The 21,578-nt window shown below is 38.0% G+C and overlaps 1 protein-coding gene across 1 annotated transcript in view; it reads right to left on the bottom strand.

Moving 5' to 3' along the window:
- Positions 1 to 21,155, bottom strand: part of fstl4 (follistatin-like 4) — a gene marked incomplete at both ends in the record, with an annotated part of 237,648 nt that extends 216,493 nt beyond the window's left edge. The window contains 2 exon segments of the mRNA XM_079248015.1: positions 13,175 to 13,208; positions 21,006 to 21,155. Coding sequence (XP_079104141.1) covers positions 13,175 to 13,208; positions 21,006 to 21,155 — 184 coding nt within the window.
- Positions 21,156 to 21,578: the final 423 nt, after the last annotated feature.

Below are 21,578 nucleotides of genomic sequence, written 5' to 3'. Positions count from 1 at the left end.
CAAAACATTAAAAAGAAAGAAAAAACCTAAGAAAAAGTTATTCAAGTAACAGACTGTTCAGCTAAATTATTTTTAAGAGTACAAACTAAAAATTACCTGTCTATAAACGTCACTTAAAAATTAAAGAAAACATAGAAATGTCAGTGAAAAAATAAAGAACAACTTGATTAATCAAGTCCAAAAACTAAATATGAATTTTGGTAAAAGTAGCTGAAAATCAGGATCACCGCTAATTTTATGTGAACTTTTGCTAACTTTAAATTGATCTCTTTAAACACCTGATCAAAGATATGTAGCAAAAATGAGAACTGGAATTTGCACTTTCACTGGCGATGGAGAGTGAGGTCGTTAAAAAAATGTTAGCATTTTTAGGGCTGAGAGGTTTTTTTTGTTACTATTATTGCTCTCCAAATGACATCCAGTTCCTGTAGCAATGTTTCATTATGCAGTGGACTTTTTAGAGGGTGATCCAGCAGAATATTAAACGTTGTACCAGAGAGACCCTGTTCTTAGCATAGCTGTGTGGGCGAGTGTTAAGAGCTATCTATAGATAGTCCATAGATATATATAGACAAGTGTTAAGAGATATCTATAGATATCTACTCAGGAGTGGGGCCACCATCAGTCACTTCCACATGGATGTGATCAAGACATCAGCACACTGAAGCTCACCACCAGGATATACCGGACAAAACGACATTTGGACTGGAGTGACAAACACAACTGACTGGCCACCCGAAAGGGTGGAAAAGCAGATTTCAAGGAGAGCCACAAGTAGACTGGGAAATCATGAGGAAGTTGCAGGGAAATGTGGTCACCTACCGTGACCAAGTCAAGTTCTGAGAAGTTCACTCAATGGCAAAAACTAGATCCTGGATATTAACAGCTAAGCCCTGCCAGTGATCAGATACCCTACTGGGATGACCAGGTGGAAGATAGAAGGAAGTTCAGACCACAAATGTTTAATTATGGAAACTTTTCATTGTGAATAGAGGATTTCACCCTAAATCCAGTGTCCAAAAGCTACAAAGCACACAGAGGGGCAGATGATGAGAAAGCATCAAGACCTCTATCCAAGATGAAGCAACCACACTCCATGAAAATATCAGGAAGATGGCCCCAAGGGATAAAGTGCTTGAATGTCTCAGCAACGGGAGGAATAACCCCTGTATGGGATGTACCACCAACAGGTTGCTGAGGTGGTAAATATGAACAATAGTGAGATAGCTAAACTGAAACTCAACACAGAAGCACTAACAATGGAAGCACAGGAGCAAGCCTTGAGCACCAGAACAGTCAAGGCCAAGGTTTACCACACCATGCAGGACCACATATACAGATTGTGCCAAGAGAACCCTTAAACCAGGGGTCGGCAACCCAAAATGTTAAAAGAGCCATATTGGATCAAAAAAACAAAAAACAAATATGTCCGGAGCCGCAAAAAATTAAAAGCCTTATCATGAAGGCAACACATGCTTTATGTATCTATCTTAGCTATATTAGCCTACTATCAAAATGACTAAGTTGGCTACAAATACATAATGAGCCTTAATGATAAAATGTTTATTTTCCCCGCGGTGCATCCTGTAGAGAATGACGCACCACGTGATTACTCTGTTGTACGATGCCGCCTCGTGTTTAACTTCATTAATATAGTAATGAGTTATGTTTCTTGCTTTGCTGAAATAAAAAAAAAAAAAATGCAATATAGAAATCTGATTTTTTTATGTCACTTTTATTTTGAGGATTCGAAAAAAAAACCCAAAAAGGAATGTGCATAACGCGCCCCTTATCAACAAACAGAGCGCAATAAAATGCTGCCTGCATTTATAAAAAATAAACCAATAAATTAAATTAATACAGTTTGATTACTGTGCAAATGCCAAGTGCAAGGGTAAAACGCAGCAGCATCTTCTTCTCTATTGACACGCAACTAACGCAGCTATCCTCCGACCTGAGCAACATTACGTGTTACATGTCAAAACATCCACTTTGTTACTCAGTCTGTGTCTATGAAGGATTATGTTCTTACCCGTTTAATGTGACTTCTGTTTTCGGACATCACTGGTCAGCTTCTCAACATCGGGCATGTAAGACGTAACTTGTGCTGAATTAATGTCCTTGATTTGCTGATCGGTGGTGTTGCCGCCATTTTAATGGTCCTTTCCTTCACTGTCTTAGCGGAGAGGGGCATGTCTTTGATTTTCTGTATGATCTCAGTTTTGTTTTTGAAATCTGGAAATAGGTGTCCTGATATGTTGATGACTGACTCCTTCATGTAGTCACCATCTGTGAACAATTTTCCATGCTTTATTATCTCCCGGGTTGCAACAAAACTTGCAGCAGTAGTGGAGTTTGGAGATGCAATCCACTTAAATCTATTTTTGCGCTTCTCTAATTTCTCCAGAAGTAATGCAATCACACTTTTTGTGTCTCTCCCAACTGGGTACTGGCTGCAAATGTAGCATGCTTTCCCTGGAAATGTCTTTCCACATTACTCTTTTTGTTATTTGACAACTTCTCGCTACAGAGCAAACATTCAGGCAATCCTTCCGCATTGGCAAAGAATGCAAATGATTCGGTCCAAGAAACGTTGAATCCTCTGTTCTCCTCGGTTATTTTTCTCTTTTTCCCTTTTGGATCCATGTCCCATCACACAGCCGCCGGTTTGTTTACAACAGCCACCTGCCTCCTCCCGCCCTGCTGATAGGCTACGCGTGTCGCAGGCTATGACGCAAATCTTCCTTGACAGAAATGTTGAAATTTAATATTTATTCTACACATTTTTACAGCATTGGAAAACGTTAAGAATGTTTGTGTCATGTTTGTCCTCCTACAGAACCAGATCAAAACAAAAATATATATCTTTTTCCATTTATTTTAAAAAAGCTCCATGGAGCCACTAGGGCAGCGCTAAAGAGCCGCATGCGGCTCTAGAGCCGCGGGTTGCCGACCCCTGCCTTAAACAATCCAGCACCAAGCTGTAGAGTGCAAGATAGTGGTAGGACGAGAATACATGGAGCGACATAACCAAGAAGCCCTCTAGTGTACAGAAACATCTGCAGAAGATGGACCGGAGACCCTGAAGTCGCAATGGAAACATCTCCCAAGACGGTGGAGATAGATAAGCTTAAATCCTGTGGGACCTCCAGAAACACACCAACAAAATGGTGGTGGCCAACCAACTGGACATTGTGACTATGGATTAGCAGCAGAGAAAAGTAAGATATTATTCATAAATCTAAGTCAACATGAGTGACAGTAATTATTCTGCACAATCAGCTACTAACAGGAAAGTATCATAACATTGACAAACAATCCCTCACCGTTGCAATATGTTGGGAATGTGGGAATGAATGTATAAAAATAGACCTCAATATAAAAAAAATTAATATCAGAATTAAAAATCAAATCAAGCAGTTTGCAGTGGATGGATGATAACTCAGGCCTCTCCTGTGAGATAAGATGAGAACTGGAATCAAAGGAAAACTTGAAAATTATACTGATGCTTAAATATTGACACAGGAATCATTCCTGTACCAACATCCGCCTCCGTACCAACTATATTTACATTTCATTATCTATCATATGGAAAACAGTGTACAAACACAGGTTTTTTTTTTTCTTTTTGTTATTAGTAACTGTAATTTGTCATTTTTCTTATTCAGATTCTTATCTTTATTTATCTTTTTATTGGTTTGGAGCAACAATTTCCTCCGGGATTTAATAAACAACCTGCAACAACTCTGGAAAATCCTGGATTTAAAACTTCAAACTAAGACAAAATATACCCAGATTTAAACTGTTGTATATGATTTAAACTTGTATTTGAAGATCCATCATCCCAATCTACAAGTCAGCCATTAAAAGTGCTTGTTTTTCTTCAAGCAATCAGTTTTGTAGTTTCACCTGCATCTTACAAAGGTTTCAGTACGAAACCTTGGTATTAGAATGACCTCAGAGGATGAAGACTTTGCCATTATTGCACCTGGTTTGCTACTCTCCCAGTAGCTGGCTGCCTGAACCGTTTTATATTTAAATTTATTGAATTATAAATAATTCAGTGAATTAATTTAAAACATGTTTGTTTTTTTTTTTGTTTGTTTTGTTTTGTTTTTTTCTACAATCAGCCCACCTATCTTGCCACTGGTGCCATTCTCTCACTACCAACTTGTTTTTTAGCTGAACCGAAGATAGGAATCTCATTAAGCTTAATGCATATTTTTACGACAGACCTCATAGTGATTTATAAAAATAGATTTGTGTACACAAAATGGCAATGATCAGAGAATCATGTGAGTCTGTGAGGTTATTTCTGGAAACGGTGTGAAATATGGGTATACAGTAGTTTGCTGAGATCACAGTGTCTGTGACAGCAGCCGCAGTACTTTTATGTGCCGTCTTGTCGCTGACAGAAAGGAAGGGGATGTGGACAAAGAGCTTCAGAGAAATTTCAAATTGCATATTGAATTCTAAAAAGCATGTCCTCAAAGGCATAATCTTGGCAAGCGTTCCCACTCACGCTGCCAAAACCCGGACAATGGTGACTGCTAGTCATATTTGGGAAAATTTTAAAAGAAATAAAATTGCCTCATAAAAACATTTTTTAAATTCGATTAGAGTCAATTTGATTCACTTTCAGCGCAAGTTTTTCCTGGCGCGGCGCACCGATGTGATCGCCATGATGATTCTTTTCACACTCACTGCTTCAATGTTGTGCCAGCTCTTTTGTCCATGTCCCGAGCTCTCAGTCGTACACCTCAGCGCCAGCTCAGCATTCTTCTTGAAATCTGACAAAACCTCATTTGAAGGCAGCAAAACCAGTTCCAAGGCCGATATGATGCAACTGAGACTTTCTAATCTGTCTGCTAATCATTCTTTGACACTACTTAATAAAACTGTAGTTAGAGAGGCCCTCATCTTGGCTTGCTTCCTTGTGACTGAGGTGTTTTCTAACAGCAGAACTGTAACCCTTTCTTAGCATTTCCATTGATATTCTGATGAACCCATCACTCATTCACTAGTAAAAACCCCAGGATTGACTCCATTTGCTGTCAGCATGTTATAACTGTGACTGAGTCGAGACAGTGATGCTAAAGGACACATTGTGCATATTTCACAAACTCCACATGCTTTGACTTTAATTTTGCAACCATTTTTGCTTTACTTTTTAAGCTACGATTGTGTATTTTTCAGCCAAAAATGTAGAACAAAAACAATAAATCCTGCAGGTAAGATTGCAGATCTTACTGAGAAAGTAAAGTTTGCTTATAGAGCTTTGACAAAATGACAGCATCCATTTAGAGAGTTGGAAATATCTAGAAACATGTAGAGACTCATATATATAGATATAGATATATATCATAATTTCAACTGTTTCACTCAAAAGCAGACGTGAACCGAAGCAGCAGTTTGCTTTAAATCATTTCCACCATGTGTACTTTAGGATGGAAATAACACAGGTCAGCTCCTTTTTTTCCAAAAAGAAAGAATAAATCTGAAAAAATGTAAGTTTGACAAGTTATTTTAAAAGTAACCTGTTTTCTATTTGAGGCATTCATGTATTTCTCGGTCCTCCTAATTTTAGTCATTAGTCAAGTCATTTCTGCAAAATATTTAAAGTAACAGTGCAGTTGGGTTGCCAGTTTGGGTTAAGTTTCAGGCTTTGTTTTGTTTTTCAGCTTTTTTTAATTAAGTTTTTTTTTTTAATAGGATTATCCCTCCTGAGTCACACTGCGGTTACTCAGCCTGCAGCCTGTTAGTGGCACATTTTGATGTTTACGTTGAGTCCCAAACAAACACCTGCCTAGTAGAAATTATGCCATTCTGATGAAAAACGTTGAGACTGTCAGTCTCGACGTCCACTGGGCACCGAGTATCACGGGATGATTCAGTAGGGGGAAAACAAAAAAATCATATCAATGTCACGCAGTGGCTTTCACCGTGCCAAGATCTCAACCCAGAGGAACATTTTTGACCGACCTGTCAGACAGTACTTTCCACCGCTGTCACAAAAATAACAAATAAGGGAAGAATAGTCTCCCATCACTCCAACAAATCTCCAGATGCTTTCAGAACAATACCAAGTCACCTCAGGCAATTTTTTTCTGACGTTTTTCTCACTTTTCCATGCACTTTTGTTGGCTTCTCCTTTTATTTTGTAAGCCGTTTGTATAGAAACAGCCTTATATAGAGATATGCAGACGCAGTACCAGAGGAAATAAGCAACAGGAACAGATAGCGCTGAGCACAGAGGCATATAATCTGAATTCAAAGCAATCATTTTTGTTCTCAGCTCATAAAGCCGTCTGTGGTTGACTTGTAAGGCAGTAAAAATGAAGAGTATGAAGGTAACGGACAGATCTGAGGGGGTTTGCAGAGACGCTGATGGTGTCATTCAGGTTTTGCCCTTCACTGAGTCCACCATAAAGCGAGCAGGTATGCAGACAATCATACTCGTATGAATACATGAGATAAGTTCTGCAGTACTGGACTATTAGAAAACAGTATTATGGAGCAGATAACAAATTGTACATGAAAGATTTTTGGAAAGCTTCGTTTGTAACACTAAAATGTTGAGTTAATTATTAAATGCAAAATTGCAAGTTGTGCAAAAACCAGCATCAGAGAAATCAGTTTGAGCTCTAAAAAAACAGAATCAATGAATAATAAATCACTTCATTAAGAAATCCTTCATTGTCAATTAGTGGACTCATTAGTTGCATAAGATGTTTTTAAGGGTCAAGAAAGAGAGTCGGTGAACTGTGGAAGTGCTAAAGAAGTCAGACTGTTCTGTTTATTATGTCAAAATGCTCATTTTAATATGATCACAGTAAAGTGGGCCACAGTTTGGGGTTAAAATTTGACTTTTTGAAAGATGAGACATGTGATTTGCTCTTGCTTTAAAAACATGCGTATATTTGTCACATCTGCTCTGATGTCATGTGCCCCCGCTGTGATGCGGACACACGTGTAAGCATCGTTTAAAAACCTGACTGGGGGAGTTCAGATAATGATGTCTGGATTACTCGTATCGGCTGATTCTTCCAGTGTTTCTTAACCTGTCTGTTCTCAGTGTCTATCCACACCTTGAAATGTGTGTGTGTGTGTGTGTGTGTGTGTGTGTGTGTGTGTCCAAATACGGCCATTGCTGCAGCTTGTCCCAGTCAGATTAAAGTGCCACCGTCAGTCTCTCCCTGGAGAGGCTGAATGCCCTCCTTAAGCCCTTCTAGCTGTCTGTTGGCATGCTCAACATGAAGCCAACGCTGTCCCTACAAATCTCCTTTGTCTTTGACTTTCACACTTACTGCTAATAAATCTGACGATGTAAAACTTTCTCTGCTTTTGAGCTGGATCAGAGAGCACAAACCTGATCATATTGCATTGCAGGTGATGGGATATTTGTAAGCTTTTTGACCATAACTTTACCTGAAGGTACTCTGATTTTGTGCTGATGATCCGAAAAGGTGGGTCGGATTTAGCACAGCTTATTTTATTTCAGTATTTTGATTAAGTCCTCTATGTCTCAATGAACTTTTCACATAGTAATTTTTATTACTTAACAGCTAAATTAAGTCATATTTCACAAAGATTTATGACATGTGAGAGATAGTGACTTACAACTTACAGCCGTACCTGTTCTTCCTGCACGCTGTAAGTTTCTAGGATGATGTTGGGAGAGATGCATGCATGCAATAGCCAGAAATCACAGATTTTATTTGTTCTATGAAACTCTAACAGTTTGCATAAACAGAATTAATCATCTCTTGCTTTTTGAAAGGGTGGATAGACTCCAAATGTCTCCAGAACTCCAACAAGGAGACATTTGCTATTTTTTCTTTTTATAATTTATTAATATTTTAATTAATGATATTTTTCCCTCCCTACAGCTAGTAAGGTCTTCTGTTCATGCCATGGCATACCAACAGTACCAAATTAATCAAATCTTGAGATAAATTATTTGGTTTGTTCTGATACAAGTTGCATACATGCTGCTGTGTGAGACATTTAGGCTAATTAAAAAGTTTTTAAAAAAAAGCATATTTTCAAGTTGCAATTTATTCATTAATCACCAATGAACGAGAGCAAAAGTGTTAAATAAATTCCTTTAAAACCTTACAAAATGCAAACAGAGAGATTTGTTGACAGAAATGAAGCTCTTACAGGAATCATTCCTGGAAGAATCTTGATAATTCCAAACCTGCAAGAACCTACAGCAAAAGCAACCATTTGGTTAAGGCATTTCTTTGCTAATGAACCAATATTAATGAGTTTCTTTTCAGTATTTGGTGACAAATTGGCTCAGCAGCTGCACATGAAAATATGTTTGTACTTCTCAGAATAATGCAAAGGTTTCTGAGGCTGTAAGGTTTGTTTACAAACCGGCTTCCTGTTAATTAAAATGGGAAAATCCGAGTAGTTCTGGCTCACAACTTGGGAGTCCTTTATTATCTTCCAGTCATAGCAGCCCATTACTCACGACTGGCTGCTTATGACTCTTCTAACCCAGAATCCCATTTACATCAACGGCTGCCAAAGTAAAGTTGCCTGCCGTTGAATACATCAGCCATTAGCTCACTACAGCATCCATCAACATCACCAGCTGTCCATCATATCGCTGCAATTTTCCCCCACTTTCTACTTGACAGACTATTAATAACTGCTTATGGTAAAGATTTACGTCAAGTTTTCCCTTCAACGTGCCCTAGATTCACTGGATGGCAGGTAAATGTCTGCAGTTTTCTACAAGGGGAATTTTAAATACTATAAGGATGTAAAATTGGGTATGTAGCACCTTAGAACACAATCGTGTGTTCTCTCTCTTTTTTTGCTTTATCAAATTTTACCTGTGTTGCACTGTCATCGCTAACGGCTACAAAATTGCAGCTTTGAGGAGATTTGACCGTAAAAATCTCAACCTAACAGGTTGCTCACTCAGCTAACAAGCCGATAAACACATACTAAATGTGTTGGTCAGACATATAGCTGGAAAATACACCACCAGTCTAAAGTTTGAACACACTTTTCCATTAAATCCAGTGGGAAAATGTGTCCAAACTTTTGACTGGTAGCATATATATTGAAGTTTCCCTGACTTCAAAGCCAATCAATCATGTTCAATAATGTCTAGTTGTTATCCCATTTCTTATTGGTTCATGATGAGGTCTAGTTTTCTCTTTGCCCTTTTATTTACCTTCTTCAGAGATAATCAGTGGCAGAAGCGGGTGGGAGGGGTGGGGGCAGGGGGGTGCATGCAAATATGGCCATAAGTCAGAGCACAGTAAACATATAACAATATGCTGTGTACATCTTATCTGGCTGAATAATTCAGCGAGGAAATGACTTTGGATGTGTGGTATTGTCCTGTTGCACCCCTCCTTCATCCCCTGCTTCGCATACGCTGCCTCCACTCGGCTCGTCTCCTCCCAGCTTCCTCCCAAGTCATTTGCTGCTTATTAGAGAGTCTTTCTGCAACCTTGTCCCGTCTAATTCTCACCCAATTACAATCTAAATGAACCACACGACTGCTTAACTCGCTTTGCCTCTTGCCATTGTTTAATTTGTGACGGTAACAAACTCTGATTAGGCCTCTGCAAAGGTCCATAAATTAAGCACTCATGACCAAATTAATCACCATTCCGTTGGAAGATAAATGGACAATATTCAATTTTTCCATATGGATCCTGCTGACAGGAACAACACGCTGTGAAAAGAGTATTCAGCAACAATGACTGCATACTTTCCATGCAGTCGCACTCTGACCAGTCGGCCAATTCTCATATGTGATGTTTGCACTGAAGCAGGTAACACTAGGAGTGTGTCGTCTCCAGAAGTAAAACTGGGCCAATTTGATTAATGTCATCATTTCAATGTGAGGCTTGGAGACGACTTTACAACAGCTTTGCCAAATAGGGAGGGGATGGAAAGGGAAACTAAAGTAAATAAGTAAAAAAAATTGAATAACACTGACGAAGAGGAAAGAAAAAAGTTGAGAATAAAAATGAAAGGAAAGTAAACTGACAAAAAAAGAGGATAAACTGACATCATGAAAAAAAAGCGAAAAGCAACCAGGTAATGACAGTAAAAACAGTCCCAGAGAGCTCCGCTGATAATCATCCAAGGGAAAGGAGAGAAAACCAAGAAAGGAAACACAATAGCAACACTCTATTTTAGTATACAAACGAGCGGTGGATAATTAGTCTCAGGAGAAAAATCAGGGTGAGGAAAAAGCTAAAAAATACTGCCGAGCTCATCCTCAAATGGCAGACATGCTGTCAGAGACTTTCCCAGCATCCCTCACTTCAACACTACAACCAGCAAATGTGGCATGATCCGTAGTTCAGAAAATATCCATTATTAATGTCTTCCTGTAGCTTAATATAATGCACTGATGGCTGCGTGGCAGATTACTTTCCTTTTTTTTTAAAACAGCTGCTAGTTACTGAATGCTGTAAAGCTACATGCACTTCACAAAATCATGACAAAAATTTACCATTTGGGTTTGTTTTAAACCTAAATGTTTAAAACATTTTGGGTAAGATGAGAAATCATCAATGGAAAAACAAAATATCTGCATCTGTTGCTCCTAATGAAAAGAATTAACGTTTTTTGATGCAACAGAATTACAAGATGCAAACAGATAGTAGGCAAGGAATCGTAAATAACCTGAATGCAACCAAGATTTGCTTTTACAAAGTCCCCAAAATTAAAGCAAATAACAAATATAAAGCAAAAAACCTCCATGTTGTCCTGGAGACATCTTGATGTGTTCACAGATAATGGCTAAATGGTGAATCCTGCTCAGGGAATGTAGCGCAGACTGAAGCCGCTACACGACATCAGAGTGATGTCGCACCGCATCTCGCTGGCTGTAAATAGTATTTTCATCAATACAAGCGCCTTGCATCAGCTGTGTTGCAGTGCAATTTACTGAACAGCATTCCTATCGACCATGCTGATGGTGTTGAGACAAACACAAAGGAGTAGAAACACGCAGATATTCATGAAGATGCACAAACATTCAAACTATACAGTGGAATGAACTGAAGATTCATACTGAAACACAGCTTATGCAGCAGAAACCATGCGGCAGCATACAGCCAAGCCCTAAAACGGTTTGCATATATTCTCTACTTACAATGTTTACACTTTTTAAGTTTTATTCTTCTTGTTCACGTCTTTCAGGAAGGTTCAACTGATTATTAGGTCTGTTGTGGCATTTTTCTATTGTGCAACTTCCTGCTGTGATCAAACTATTTTTCTTGCAATCATTTACCTAGCTGCCTATCTGTTCATCCACATAATGCTCCAAATGATGAATTATTGTACAGGTTTATACCAACAAAACCATTCATACTGACACCATGCAAACATTTAAAGAGAAAATATTTGTCAGTGCAGAAAAATCTGTTTATTTTTAGCATCCCAGCTTATCAAAGTATCAGCTCTTAAACAAACAGTGCTAAATGTATTAATGCAAATGTTATTTTTAGAAATGCAAATAAGAGCAATTCAGCAGATTTATGAGAGGTAGTTGAGCAAAGTCCAGTCAGAAACGCAAATACAGCATCAGATGTTTCATCGCCTGCGATGATGGACTGGAAACCAGTCTCTCATGCAGGGATTGCTGGGGTAGGCTCCAGATTCCTGTTACACCGCTCCACAGAGCAAGATGCTACTAAGAAACGAACCAAATAAGTGTGCAGAGGTAAAGCCAGAATGACGGTCCATCACCGGGGCAACAGAGAGTCTTTCAACCCGGTTATACCTGGACAGACCTTACACACTCACACACAGAAAGATCATGCAACATCCACACAGAAATGCCCAAATATTACCGTACATACTGTATGCAGCTCAGCTATGTACGGATGCAAATATGATCTTAAGTATGAGGAGAAATCTTTTGATTCATGTTTGGGTCGACTAAAAACAGACACGCAGAACTCAAGACAGGAAGCAGCGTTCTCTCTGGAGACAGAGACAGCACATCACAGTGGGCCTAATGTTTACAGATAAGGTCACCCGTCGAGTAAAAAGTCGAGTCAGCCCTGGAAATATTGCCATTTCAGACCCCTTCCCCCAACCCTACCTCCACACACACACACACACACACACACACAAACCCCTGCTCAAACTGAAGTCCAAGAAAACTCATTCAGATGTTTTTTGTAAGGTTGTTTTTAAGCTGTTTAGCTTGTTAACAAAACACAGTAAATGAAATCTATAAAGCCATCAGACAGTTAAACAATAAGACACATAAATTGCCTGGTTATTACAAATCCAATGTAGTCTTGAAATAAACGTGAGCGGAACCTTCTGGTTCTCGCTGGAGATCTTTGGTTCTTTCTGCTCATGGCCTCGCAAAATAACAATAATATCACACCGGCGCGCAACTGAAACAGAAAAAACTAACAAGCAAGAAAAAGAGTCAGACAGTTTATGAATAAAAGGTGAAGAGTTGCTCAAAGACCAAAATTAGGATGTAGTTTAAACATCAGCAGGTCTTACTGGGACTTTATTGTCAAGATGGAGAATGTCCATTATAAAGCCACAAAACCTGCTGAGCAATCATTAAGTAACAAATGATGCCAAAGTTGGAGAAACATTATTTACTCATGTCTGGCAGGGGCATCAATGTGCTTGACAGCAAAATAATTATTCACCTGACAACTCTACTGAGAGGTGAATAAATGATTTCAGATGTGTATTTGTTTGTTGAGCCGGACTCAGTGGAAGGACACGGAGAGCTTAGTTTCACTCTGTTACTGAAAAATCCCATTTAATTTCACCATACTTCTCATTTCCAAGCAGCATTAATCACAATAAAACAACGCCTCCAAGTCTCATGCACGGTCTGTAAGTGATCTCACAGCATCTGCACAGTGAAATATTTCCCAAACTTATATTTAAATCGCTCATGCTTTAAGGGTCCGAAGACACCGAAGCAGGAAATGCAGCGCAGTACATCTTCACAGACATATCATTATTAGAGTTTTCCTCGTGGCCCATTTTACAGGAACTATTTGTTGTTGAATTATTTGCTTTCAGCGTCTCCCAGTAACCAGAAGTCCACACCAGACCAACAGCAGAGGATAGAAACATTTTGTAATGGACCACCGCGTGGCGTGTTTTGAAAAATAATGTTTGGTTTGAACACAGTAAGTGTACTCACATTGATCGATGTTCCCGTCTGCCTTTCCTTTCTCCTGCAAACAGAGAACACAAAAGTGGTTATTATAAGCTCAGAGGAGTAAAAAGTAAAAAAAAAAAAAAAAAAAAAAGAAAGAAAGTTTGTTGGTTTTCTGTGTTTTACTTCAGTTTTTCTTCTTTTTTTTTTCTAATCATTCATTACTTAAAATAAACTAGAAAGACAACCGCACAGAGGACGAGGTGGGCAGCGGATAGAGAGTAGGAGGAAAAGAGAGAGAGAGAGAAATTTTTTCTGCAAAATATGACCTGAACAGTTTAGTTTGATACATTTGCCATCATCCTGCATTTTTCACTGAATTCTACTGGAATGAGAGATCAGTTTTATTATTCGCATCTTAGTCCGTTCGCTCGGAAAGTCCACTTCGTTTGGAGATAACGTGAATGTGCAAACAAATTCTGATTTGGATCAAAGAACCAAAGAACTGAAGACATTGGTACTGTTCAAAAAGACAAAATACAGGAAGTGTCTACAAAACAAGGTGCATTCTGGGTTCTGATAACAATCGTTACCCGCATCACACGTGAACCAAAGTTTATGTGTGCGGGGTGATAGACAGCGGAGGGAAATAACTCACACTTAGATGTTGAAGATTTTAGTAAAAGTTCTGATAGATACCAGAGCAACCTGACCACTGTGATGTGAAGCAGCTCCATATTTTCTTGCTCTCTGATGGAGAGCGAAAGACGTTTCCTAAAAGGTCCGATTCGTTTAAGAAGAGCAGCGTGAAAGCAGTCTCGATCAGGAATAATGTTGCCGTCTCTATCTGAACTGAGTCCCCAGTTGGACCAAGTCTAGTGGACTATGTGAGGATTAAACAACAAGAAGACGTGTATTACACGCTTTATAACTGTGTAATGCACTCATTGTTTAATCTGCCTATACCACGCGGTAAACATTTTATAACAAAGGTTTATTTCCTTTCTACAAAACTTGCTAAATAGGCAAAGACATTGGAACTAACTAACAGCCATTTCTCTATTTTACCCGTCAAATGCCAGCTGATCTTAGTTGATTAATGTGTTGCTATGGTGACACTTGTAATGGATTGACATAACAGAGATTTGAACTACGTATACATATGTACAAAAATAATACAAGCCAGTTAGCATTACAATAATCATGGACTATGTTATAACCTGATGTCAATGCACCCTAAATGAGCCTTTCTGGTCACCTGTTAATGTGGCTGGTCGATTCATAGTTACCAACCAATCAGAAGGCCTGATGGTTTTCATGCAAAACAATCCGGATTACAGCAGCTAAACATCGAATCACACGTTTCGTTTAGTAGTTTTTTCATTAACGTGGCAATCAACAACATTCTTTGACTTTTGCTTTGATTGCTTTTTTTCTTAACATTAATAAAATTATTTACTCAAAATGTTTAGCAAGTACATTCTTTAACATCACTAAAATAACAAGGAGCATTTTGACTGTACAGGCTTTCAAAATATTTAAATAGAAAATCCTAAAAAACAAAAAACAAAAAAATCCTGACTAGATAATTTATCCTAAATATTAATCTTGACTCCTTATCTAATTGACATGACATGTTATCAGATTTCCTATCAGACTTGTACCACTATGGATATAGTCAGGTCCCGAGACTTGGTGTTTATGCTCAAACTCTGGCCATCTGCATGCCAGATGTCAGTGACGACCTACTCAGGCACTGAAACCTTTCAGTTTTACTGTCTTTTTACTGTCTACACATCACATCACATCTTTCTTCTGCTCCTCATTTAGCTGCACCATGTGCAGGCAGGCAGCAGCGTGTAAACAACACCACACATGCTAAAGTAAGCAGACAGTCAGTGAATGCGTGATATTCCATGTGAAAGTGTTCACTGCAGTGATTGCACTGCCAGGACAAATAACCAAAAAGCTTTGTTTCATTCATCTCCTGCCAAACTAGTCAGTGAGTTTTCATTTCAACTAGACAAAAGTCCTTTTAACCTGGCAGGTTGGCGGGTATTCATTCAGAGTATGCCTGTAAGTAGCATATCTGCATGAAGTTTCATATGTATACCATGTAATGTCATTTACAGAGTCCCATTTACCTTATATGTTAGGCTTTGTGTGGAGAATGGCATATAAAAGACGGAGAGTAAATTGCAGTTTATATATATATATATATATATATATATATATATATATATATATATATATATATATATATATATATATATATATATATATATATATATGTAAACAACGAGGAGATGTGTATTACACACTTTTAATGCATATACATATCTATTTATATATATCTATATATCTATTTATATATATATATATCTATATATATATATATATATATATATATATATATATATATATATATATATATATATATATATATATATATATATATAAATATATATATATATATATAAATATATATATATATATATATATATATATATATATATATATATATATATATAGCACTAAAAATAAAAACAAACATGCAGTATTATGATAGTCCCATCTCTGTATAGATAAGACAAGCAATGAAGATTTCAAGAGGTTGTGTAATGCTTTAGTTTAACTTAAACAGGCGACATCTGGCTGATGAAAAGAGCAAATTGGAAGAAATCCATTGGACCAACCAAACATCTTTAACTTCCAGCAGCTGACATGTATGTGTTTGTCTGAACAGGATGCAAGTGTTTCGATGTGCATTGTGTGCTTGTTAGTGATTGATCACATGTGCGTGATCCAGCATAAGGACTTGCATAAATATCTGTCAACTTTGGAAGCAATTTCTTAACATATGCTGGGAGAACAAGCAACAACCGACGTGCTGTGTGGAAACAGCTTTTCAATCCGACAGCATTTTTTTGAAGAAGCCAATATGTCGAAGCGATTGAAGCTCAGTGACATTTCGCATTTTTTGTCCCTCAGCGTGGATGCCAGCAGTAATGAGCCTCCGAGATAAAACATGTGCGTGTTTTCAGGGGCCCCTCTTGGCTTCCCAGGAGACCGAGAGTCCCATGAGAAACACAGCGGTTTTATTGCTTCCTGTCATTGCTACGTCTTCGCTTCCACATCTCTATCTCTCTCTCTCTCTCCTCTCCCTCTGCCATCTGTCCATCTTAATTGCAGACACGCTTCCTCGTGATGGCAGGATAAAATTGAGTGTGCTCATCAGCACCGCCTTCTATCATCTCGAGTGCCGCTGTTTGATCAATTGATTAAAGAATCAAACCAAGCATAGAGGTGAACGAAAGGCTATGGGCTTCTTTCTAAAAATACTCTCTGCTCTTTGCTGGGACTTAAAAGACTTAGTTTTTGTCACTGTGCTTCATACGCTGAGATTTGTGCCACAGAATATTAGTTGAGCTCTAAATCAAGGCAGCTCCTGCATTCGGAGGCTGTTTGCATTTTCCCTTCCTGCACGAGCCGCAGCGTTGCTCTCAGTGGGTGGAGAAATCTAAATAGTTCCCACCAGAATTCCATTTGCACAAACAGAACAAACCTGCTGTGTTTCTGGAAGGATCAGATCTCATGTTTTTTCTCTCCCACATTTTCTCTGTGACAGAGGCTGACGGGTGTAGTTTTTTTACATACAGTACGACTTCTGCAGACTCTATAATAATATTTTTACACACTGCTGAGATACAATATGCACAATGAGGATGAGATTTGCTTGACTTGCAGCACCTTTAGCTGGAAGCTTATTCCACCTTCGCAAGCTGGCATTGCAGAAAACCTCTGGTTTTACACAAAAACCTGCTTCTTCTCTACTGACTTGCTTTAATCAATACAGTTATCAAAATGGTTTGGAGAATGTTTGGATGTTTTGAGTTTTCCTGAGTTGGAGTCTGCATGTATGGGACCCAACTGTCCAGGTTATGCTCTTTGCTCTTATAGGTTTGGGTAGTCTAGCCATCAATTACTTATGTAACAATGGAGATGTTACCTGATGCATTGAGAAGTACCTCGCTCTATTTCTCTAACATATTAATGTATACATATATGACAATATTGCCGTCTCTAACTTATTTCTCCTTTTTTCCGCAGGTCTTCCTGAATAAGTACAGTTGTACATGTTGTTCTGTCTTTCCTGTCCTCTCCACCCCAACCAGTCGAGGCAGATGGCTGCCCTCCCTGAGCCAGTTTCTGCCGGAGGTTTTCCTCCTGTTAAAGGGGAGTTTTTTCCTTCCCACTGTCGCCGCGTGCATGCTCAGGATGTGGGATTGGATCGAAGTCATGACTTGATGCAATCAGTTGGTTTCTATTATAGGATATGTATGAATTAACTTGAAACGATGTGTATGTTGATTTGTGTATGTAAAGTGCCTTGTGACAACATTGTTGTGAAGCGGCACTATACAAATAAAGCTTAATTGAATAGTCCATTTTGAGACATCACAATCTGAGTATGTGGAATAAGGGGAAACAACAGTTTTGTTGGAGACATTGTGGGCATGCATTTGTCAGTCACCCTCATACCCTCATATCCATCTGGAAGATGCTTTTTGAAATAACTGATTGTATTTTGACGTACGTCATTCTTAAGGATCCTAAGTATTTTCTGCTGGGTTTGCCACCCAGAAATATATCAAAGGAATTAAAGAAGTAGCTCTTTAAATTTCTAATAATTGCTTGTAAAAAAAAGCCATTAAAAGGAACTGGCTTAAATCTGATGCACCATGTGAAGATCAGTGGCTGGCAATAATGGAATAAATTTACACTGACTAAACTAACTCATTACCTACAGATCAGGGAAGACATCTTCACTAAGCGCTGGGCAAAATGGCTGAACTAGTAACAAAACAAAGCAGAATATCTGACATCTAAATATTTGGTGATCCCTAAGTGACCCCTATTCTGTGTTCCAGTTTGGGTTGTGGTTTGTATTCTGTTGTCTGATAAAAGAAAATAAAGTGATAAAAAAAACAAAAAAACAAAGTATGTGGTACACAATTAGTTTAATAATTCAAAAGCAATGGATCATATTTAGATATTGCAGAGTCAAGTTAGAGCAACTGGTTAGTTTATCCTCTCTACCAAAATCCCAACTTAACCAGAGAGAAATTCAGTCCAATATTTGAAAAAATATTAATTTTCATATTTGAAACAATATGAAGAAAATGCAAGAAAACCTACTTTGACCGCTGTTTTTTCTGACAGATAAGCTTCTCAGGAGAATAAGTAAAAAAAAAAAAAAAAAAAATTAAGGTTTTATACATTAAAAGTTGAATAATTATTAATTTTGCAAAAGAAAAGGCAGCATTTCAGATGAACTGAACTTGGGAAGCAGCTCTAAACTCTTCGTTCTCCGAGCAACAACTTGTATGCCTGAGGATAAAAAGGTGCATTTTTAAAAAGGAAATGTTTAACATGTAAGATGTAATAAAAGTTTTAATATTTTGGTGTTTGTTCTATGGTCAGTAACTATGAACTATGAATACAAGTCTGTAAGATCAAATCAGTAATATCAAGTGGAGCACGTGTAGCCAAACTGGATTTGAACAATCTTTATTGCTGTCATACTCATACATGTTATTCACAGATATACTGGGAAGTGTATTTGGAAGAAATTTTCCAAACTAATGATGGCAATTATTTTCGCTTTTTGGCATCACCAAACTTTTTCCATGAATTATCTTCCATATTTAGACATATATACTAGACATAATTAATTTTATTTAATGTTTTCTTCATGGAATGTTTCTTCTGAGCTTCATGGCAAATAGTTTGAGGATTTATTATTATCTTCATAATCATCATTATTATTATTATTATTATTATTATTATTATTATTATTATTATCATCATTTTCTTTTCTCTCATGTTTTTTTTAAAGTCCTAAATGTCAAAAAGTAACACCCCCCCCCCCCCCCTCCCCCCTCATTAAATGGCAGGCATATATATATATATATATATATATATATATATATATATATATATATATATATATATATATATATATATATATATATATATATATATACATATATATATATATATATATATCATTCATTCATTCATTTTCCAAACCGCTTATTCCAATTCAGGGTCGCGGGGAAGCTGGAGCCTATCCAAGCTGGCTTTGGGCGACAGGCAGGGTACACCCTGGACAGCTCGCCAGTCCATCGCAGGGCCACACACAGAGAGACGAACAACCACACTCACTCCTAGGGGCAATTTAGAGTGACCAATTAACCTATCATGCATGTCTTTTGTATGGTGGGAGGAAGCCGGAGTACCTGGAGAGAACCCACGCATACACGGGGAGAACATGCAAACTCCACACAGAAAGGCCACTGACCAAACCCCCCCAGCCAAGGATCGAACCAATGACCTTCTTGCTGTGAGGCCACCGTGCAGCTATATATATATATATATATATATACATACATTATTTGTGTTTTTGCATTAGTTTGGCCTGCTTTTGTAAGGAAAGTACTGTATAAATAAAGTTTGATTTGATTTGGGTGCTATGATAAAATCCTAATCTTACTGTCAGTTATGTGACCTAATGCAAACCTACATGTTTATCATTTAATGATAAACTGTAATTAATGATCAACTGACCAAATAGAGCAGTGCTGGTCATAGAATGGCACATGTGCAGTTTTTTTCACCATTGTCCTTTAATTAAGCTGACTGGAGAAACAAGGCCTGTGCCGAATGGGAATCAGATTGACTATTGACAACTGAAGACCAACAGTATTTTTTCAAGAGGTGATCATTATTAATTAGCACAAATGACTTCATGTTTTCTCAGTTAAAGTAACCTTTTTCATCTGCCACTCCTGACAAATGTCCTCTGGAGTCTGACAAATACTTGCATCTCCTCTGCCTCTAGACTAATGGTGGATCTCCTGTCTGTCAGGCTTACGGCCTAAAACTAAAGTTCACTCTTCAGAAATTACTCTAATGCTCACAGTGCAGGCCCAAATCTGATTTTTGCCCCCCACACAGGACACAGGTCAGATTGTTGTTTGTTTTTTTGACTGACTGAACACCACAAATCACCACAAAAGTTTAGGGTATTGAACTGAGACACATCTCCATGCGGCCCAGCAGGAGGTGGAACCCTACATGATGCTTATAACATTCCTTTGCCATTTTTCCAATATGTAGTTTTAGTACATTTGTGGTTTAGATAATTAGAAATATTTGGTCATGCCATTTTAAACCCTAAGAATACTTACAAATCAGGTGACTATTCAGGTGGGGGTTAAAAATCACCATTTGAAAGTTGAAGTCTACTGCGGATCCATTTATAGTAAAGGCAGACAGAAATTTGACTGGTTAGAATGTAATTTATTACCTGACTATCAAACAAGAAATCACAGCTCAATTATAACACAACCAATCACAGCACAATAGGGCATCTTGGTTGTTATAAGCACGGTATGTTCTGAGTTATTATATTATTGCCTGTTGCAGGCCTCTTTTACCACTTTAGTTTTGATAATGACATAAAAACCTGTAAAATACTGTAAATCAGAAATAACTTGATATGGGAAAAGACCAAAAATAGCTTTTTTTTTTTTTTCATGAAAATGTACAAAATGTTTCTCTAAGATGTAGCCGAAGTTCTCTTTATGTTCTTGGATTATTTGGCAATTTAAACATCATCAATTATTGTATTTAATGCAGGGGGCTTACGAGTTTCATATCACAGACAAATTCCTTTTCCCTCAGGAATGACTTATTTTCTTTGCTACCTTGGTTCATTTAATTGATTTATTCACCTTGTTTCACCCTGAGTCTGCTGAATGAAAGGAAAGGAGGTGAAGGCTGAAGCATGAGTACATGGAGTCATATTTACCATAGAGTGTGGCTCCAGGAAGGAGGTACGTGGCATGCTGGCTGTATCCACGCTGCCTTGCCTGCTGCTCCTGTGCCCTTCGACCAGCCAGCACCCTGACGTCCCCAGCAGTGCGGCCACAGCCACAGTCCAAACACCCAGGCTGCCCATGAGCGTTTAACTGGGTAGGAAAGTAAAAGACACAAAACCAAACAGCACTTTAGTCCAATTCTGTTGTGAAAGCCATAGATGAAAAGTAAAAACTAACAACATTACTCTATCATTTACCAGGTATAAGTAATGTTCAGTCGGAAACATCAGTGTATGAAAATAGTTATAGCCTGTTCCGCCAGGCTGACCAATAATCACGAGGCATTCCTTCTTCACTCACATTCTTGCTTCTGATTCCATTATTTCCCCACAAGTTTACATTTTCCAGTTATTTATTCAGAGAAATAATCATTATACTGTCAAAACAAGCATTTAATATTAACATAGAAGCTGCCATCGTAAAGGCTGCTTTATTTCTAACCGACTGTTGGTGAGATCCAGGTTTCTGAGCTCTTGTTTAGGATTTGGCTCCTTTAAGAGTCG

Source organism: Telmatherina bonti (genome assembly GCF_933228915.1).
Source record: "Telmatherina bonti genome assembly, chromosome: 10".
Classification (NCBI taxonomy): Eukaryota; Metazoa; Chordata; class Actinopteri; order Atheriniformes; family Telmatherinidae; genus Telmatherina; species Telmatherina bonti.
This window is presented reverse-complemented; position numbering and strand designations above follow the sequence as displayed.